We start from the raw sequence: 6,521 nt of genomic DNA, 5'->3' as shown, positions 1-6,521 counted from the left end.
GCTTGAGACTTGAGACTCTAGACTCTAAACTCTTGAACGCAAGATCTTAAATTCGAGAGTTATTAATATTTATTTGTAATTGTTTTATATTTTTTTTTTGTTTTGAAAAATATTTGATGTTGGAATTAAGCCTAGGGTAGACCCCTAAACAAATAATTAAGAGGGAGAGATGGAGATTTTTAAATAAATAAATAAAGCCGAGGTAGCAAACTGCCAAACATTTTCCGAATCCCACCTCTTTGTTTATTTCTTTCCCTTCTTTTATCCCCCACCTCCATTATCACTCTCCCCTCCAAGCTTTTTTATTTTTTTTTATTTCATATCCCAAAAACCAGCCACGCCCCCACTCTCACCCTCATTTCTCCTCCCTTTCCCATCCCCATACCCACACCACCTTTGCCATGTCTCTAATCCCCTTCCCTTTCTTTCTCTTCTTCATCTCCCTCTTCTTTGCCTCTTTTTCCTTCACTATATCCAGCCCTGACGCCCTCAATGTCCAATCCCTCCCTCTATCCACATCCCCACCTGCAACGATCCCTGCATTTCCAGAGCAATCCAATGTCGTTGGTTGTCCACTTGACTTACCTGAACAACTCTTTCACAGCGTTACGAACGCTTGTGGCACTAAGAGAAACAATGGGGTGGCGAGTGAGCTCCACCGCAGCCGCTGCTGTCCTGTTCTCGCTGCATGGCTTTACGCCGCTTACTCCGCCACCGCCCTTGGTGGGGTTGGAAGAGTAGTGCCAGCGGTTGCGGGGCGTACCCCATCTTATGACATGCCATTGCTGCCGGATGACTCGGAAACCTGTGTGGATGACTTAGGGAAAGCTCTGAAACAGAGAGGCGTGGAGTTGGCTAAACCGAACGAGACATGCGATGCGGTGTATTGCTATTGTGGCATCAGGCTTCACCCATTGACTTGCCCTGATGCTTTCTCAGTGGACCAAAAGGGCAACCTTGTTGGGGATGACAGTGTGGAGAGATTGGAGAGAAATTGCTTAAGTAGCAGCTCCAATGTTAACGGATTTCCAGGCCTTGGGGGTTGCAACAAGTGCTTGAAAAGTCTTCATTTGGTAAATTTTCTTCTTCTTCTGTTGTCAACTGAAGATCTAATTAGGGTTTTCACACTTTTTTGGCAAATTGGGAAAGTGGGTTTTTTACTTTTTTTTTTCTTTTTTCCTTTTCCATTTCTTTAAGCAGCTTAAAGGGGGAAATCTAAGTGAAGAATCCATGCCAATGGGGGAGGATGAATAGGGTATTAATTTAGCTAACTTTTTAATGTATACTGTTATTAATTGAAACCATCATAATCACGCTAAGCTTATTTAGTAGAGTTTGGCAGTATATCAAAATCCCAAATGCATCCAAAGATTGGTTCTGGATCAGATGTTTAACACCCAACTTGTCTTTAGTTTTTAATGAGCCAAGTGTTACTATTCCTCTTGCTAATGGGAAAAACAATGTTGTTGGTGCAGCTCAACAAGAAGAATGCTTTGAACACAAGCAAGTCAGAAGAAAGGACCACCAAAATGCGCAAAAAAGATTGCCAGCTGATGGGTCTCACATGGTTGCTCGCCAAGAATCGGACCTCTTACATTCGGACGGTTTCCGCGGTTTTACGAGCGATGATGATGAGCAAAGATGGTTCGAGCCCTTCTTCCTGCACGTTAAACAGCGACGGAATGCCGCTACCGGTCGATTCTTCTGAAATATATGATCAGTCGTCATCGGTTACCTTTAACTTATCCCAGCATCTGCCGGTTCTATCGCTTTGCTTGTTGCTTATCCACCTTGTTGTATTATCATACAAGTCTAGTTAGAGGGCATTGATATGGCTTGTTGTTGGTGTTGATGTTGATGTTGATGTTGATGTTGCTGTTGCTGTTTTTTAGGCTGTAAAATTCTTTTGTTTCAGTTAGTTTGGTGTGTGAGTTTAGATCTGTGAAATTTATGGGCTTTTCCCCATGAAAATTTAAGAATTTTGGGTTCAAAATGGTAAGTTTAGATGTGGGGCTTGTTGGCATGTGCCTGACTCAGCACTGCCTCGTCTTGTAAGGACAAAATGTGGGGGAAACTGGTCATCAATTTGTTGGCATCCTTGGGGGGAATTTTAACACACTAATGCCATTCACGAGAAATTCATGAGTTGTCGCGTCTCCCAATGAAGATATTGAGAAGTGGATGCCATGCCAAATGCCCAATTATTTGGGTCAATTATGTAATGATCCTCATTAAATCTTTACCCTCAATAAAACACACATCATTATAACTCTTATCTACTAGGAGTTAAATTGTATTTCATTTCTGTTATTCAAAATAGATAAATTAATCATTTTAATTTGACAAAATAGCTAGATAAGTATATACTGAACATACAAAGATTGGTTTTAACAGTAAAAATAGATGTAATTTTTAATAGAAGGATTAGTTTGTTTGTTTATATAACTCACACTGATTAATTAGTCTTTTTTTTTAATTGAGGGGCAAAATATAATTTAACTTCTAGTACAAAGATTTTTATGGTATTTTTACCTCAACAAAACAGACATGAATGATACTTTAATTGTACTAAAAACATTACAATATTTTTAATGTTAATATATCTTTTGTATGCAATATAATTTAATGGGTAGGGATCCATTTAGCCCTTTTGTATATCTTTTGTATATTTTTATATAATTAATATTTTAATGATCCAATAGTTGAATTTATTAATATAAATGTACTTGTCAAATATGTGAATTTTTATTTGATCGATATCTCTATCATGTCGATCTAAAATCTGGATATATAAATATTTATTGAATCGTTAGAATTTTTTACACAAAACATATAGTTAAAATTTTTAATTTATGTCAAATTTTACATGCACAATCTATATGAATGGAATATGAAATACGACAATCAAATCATTAAAGTAGTAGTTGTGAAAAATACGAACGAATGTAAAATTAAAATAGTTTTGTATAGTTGTAAGTGAATCTCACCCTAATTAATGCTCCTCTGTTACACTAAACTTGTCACGGTAACATTTTTAATTTTGATTAGCATTTATTATAGATGTAATTTTGAAAAGGAAAATATTATTAAAACATTAAATGAAGTAATTTTTAAATATATATTTATAAATTTTGATTAATTGATTAATTAATATATTTAAAATAATTGAAGTCAAAACTAAAAATTAACTTAAAAATAAAGTAAACTGTGACATTTTCCTGGGATGGATAGAGGAGTAGTGCACGAAAATTCCTATTGTTCATGATATAGTTAAATAATTTTAAATTTATTAATAAAATCGTTATATTAGATTACCAAGTGATTTTATATACTTGATTTTAAGTTAAAATATGCTCTCTTTTTTTAGTCTTCATAAAATATGACATTCATTCCCTATATTTAAAAGTTAAAATTTAAATTTTTATCCTCTAATTTAAAAGTTTTAATTCAATTATTGTCGTTATTGATAATTTTATTAAAATTTGTCGATTTAATATATTTTATTCTTGTCAATTATATACATGAAAGTAGCGTTAAATTAATAAATTTTGATATGTTATTGGGTATGTTATATTATAATGTTTAATTTATCTGATCACTTTTATAGTTTAATTTGATAACATATAAAATAATCTAGAAAACACATTTTATTAAATTGCCTTTGTAAAATCTAACTTTTTTATTCATTGATTATTGCACAAAGGTTGGCAGGTTTTTGTAACAAATTAATTTAGACAGAGTCAATTCAAGTTTTAAAAATTTTGGGTTATTTCAAGTTAGATAAGTTTTGTGTTCGGGTCATTTTAAGTTTGAGGGTGGGGTTTTTTTAGGTTAGGTCATTGCGGGTTTGGGTCATTTCATGCTTAATCATTTTGGTTTAATTTAATATATAGATTATGTTGAATTGAATTATTTTAGATTCAAGTTATTTGTATGTTTAAGGTTTAACTATTAAAGTCGATAAAATTTATTTTAATTTAAAAATAAAAATAAATCAAAGTTAAATAAGTTATTTAATCGATATAAATGTATTATAAAATTAATAATTATTAGAAATAATTTTGAAATAAAATATAATAAATTATTATAAATTTAAATTAATTAACCTATAATATATGAAATCATAAAAATAAAATCTTTTTCAATTGAGGAAAATAGTTATTGTTATTTATTTTATTTTTAAATTATCACTATGCTTTTTTTTGTTGATATTTTTTATGTTCATTTTACGGTCCATGCTTAAGTTTCGTGGTTGCTCTCCTAATAATGTTATCTCTAATATTTGAACTTACATCTCTCCTTGGAAATGTAATGTACCTTGGAAATGTAATGTACCTTATCATTGCACCCTACACTTGTTAGCATCATTATAAATATTTTGTTTCCACTTTAATACATATGAATATATATGCCACAGCAGAAAAAAAACTTTGGGTAAACTACATTAGTGGCCACTCAATTATGATTTTTTTTTGTCACTCAACTATGAAAAGGTACAAAATGATCACTTAACTATTTAATTTTTTATTTTTTGGTCACCCAACTATCTTGGAATTTCGGGTGTTTTCATTTTTACATTAGCCAACTTGTAACCAAAATTTTTAAAAAATTTGAATAGTTGGATGATCATTTTGTAACTTTCATAGTTGGGTGATCAAAAGATAAAAAAACCATAGTTGGGTGACCATTTTGTAACTTTTCATAATTGGGTAACCAAAAAAAAAAAAACCATAGTTGGGTGCCCTCTACTGTAGTTTACCTCAAAACTTTTAGCATGTACGTGCATTATCCATTGAAACAATATTTAGTTTTCTTTATAACTAGGTTGCTTGTCCACGCTTCGTGTTGAGTTGGCTATTTGTTTCTGTCAAGTTATAGAGTAAAAATTTGAAAATTAAAATATGCTCTAAGTCATTATATGCTTCCTATATTTGCAATTTAATCCCTACTTTTATTTTCAAAAATATAGTCTTTTACTTTTTGGATTTAAAACTTGGGGTCTAGTTGTTACCATTGTTAAAATTTTTCTGTTAATTTCTTTGGTGTCACATTTAAAAAAAATCATTTGATAGTCATGTAAATAAAAATAATGTTGAAAATGTTGATTAGTATTTTCTTAAAACATTCATTCAAACTTATCATGATAAAATATTTTTTTGTTGGAATAGTGTTCTAGGATTGTTTGAGTTTTCTTAAAACATCGGTTATCTTATAATACCAAAGAAAATAGATGCAAATCTTAAAGAAATGAGAGGCCACGTGTCAATCTCTAAAATTCTCGGGATATTCAATTTATATATAATTTAACGATATTAACTATCTGGACTAAATAATAATATTATAAAATATAGAAATCAAATTATATTAAAAATTAAAATATAAAAATAAAATTAAAATTTAAACATATTGAACTGGCCAAAACTAAACTTTAATCATTTATCTAAATATAGAAAAAGTAGTGAACTTGAGGATGGGTGTGCCATTTGTCAACAAAAGGTTTATATATAGATATATAAATGTTTTTGGTTGATTGGTTAGGGCAATTTACACAAAAATCCTTTTTTAAAAAAAAATTACCGAAATGGGCCCATTATTTAATTATTTACCGGAATGGTCCATTTTCCGGCAAATCACGTCCACGTCAGCGCAATGTCAAGGGACGCGCCAGCAAGTCGCGTCCACGTCAGCAAAGCGCGCTGACGTGGATGCGATTTCATGCCACGTAGCGCGTTCCGGGGGACGCGATTTTGCAGTTTTTCCCACGTTAGGTTTTTTTAGCTTTTAGGGTTTAGGGTTCAGGCTTTTTAGGGTTTTTAGGTCCTAGAAGAAATAATTTCGAGTTGACGTTTGTGATCAAATAGTACAAAATCGCTTCTAGCAGGATGCTATTTGAGAAGAATTTGTGAAATCGCACCCTCGTGGACGCGCTTTTACTACAGTAGGTCATGGAAGAAATAATTTTTTTGACGTTTCTGAGCAAATAGTATAAAATCGCTTCTAGCAGGATGCTATTTGAGAAGAATTTGTGAAATCGCGCCCTCGTGGACGTGCTTTTGCTACAGTAGGTCATGGAAGAAATAATTTTTTTGACGTTTCTAAGCAAATAGTATAAAATCGCTTCTAGCAGGATGCTATTTGAGAAGAATTTGTGAAATCGTGCCCTCGTGGACGCGCTTTTGCTACAGTAGCATGTTTGGGCTAAGGCTATAAATTAGGCAGAAAATGTTTTCAGAATGCATAAGTCACAGCAGAAACAATTTAGAGATGCTAAGAAGGTTAGAGTTTCAAATATAAGTGAACGTATTAGTGCTGTTATTTACTACGATGGTGAGGTTTGCCACACCGAGAATGGTGTTGTTTTTTTGTCGAAGAATACGGTGCGAGTGGTTTTTAACCAGAACATAGATTTGACAGAACTTCGTAAAAGAATTAGGCATAAAATTTTCAGAACGACGCCAATGAAAGTTCTGTCTATCACGTATCGATTTTGTTCTTCTGTTGATCCGGTGACATATGACTCG

General features: G+C 32.3%; 1 protein-coding gene across 1 annotated transcript; it reads left to right on the top strand.

Annotated features, from left to right (window-relative positions):
* The first annotated feature begins 226 nt into the window (after nt 1-226).
* Nucleotides 227-2,275, top strand: LOC105780147 (uncharacterized GPI-anchored protein At4g28100). Its single transcript, XM_012604291.2, has 2 exons — nt 227-1,073; nt 1,476-2,275. The coding sequence occupies exons 1-2, from the start codon at nt 402-404 to the stop codon at nt 1,818-1,820; spliced, it is 1,017 nt and encodes a 338-aa protein (XP_012459745.1). The 5' UTR covers nt 227-401; the 3' UTR covers nt 1,821-2,275.
* The last annotated feature ends 4,246 nt before the right edge of the window (nt 2,276-6,521 follow it).

The sequence above is a fragment of the Gossypium raimondii genome, chromosome 9, assembly GCF_025698545.1.
Source record: "Gossypium raimondii isolate GPD5lz chromosome 9, ASM2569854v1, whole genome shotgun sequence".
Lineage (NCBI taxonomy): Eukaryota > Viridiplantae > Streptophyta > Magnoliopsida > Malvales > Malvaceae > Gossypium > Gossypium raimondii.
This window is presented reverse-complemented; position numbering and strand designations above follow the sequence as displayed.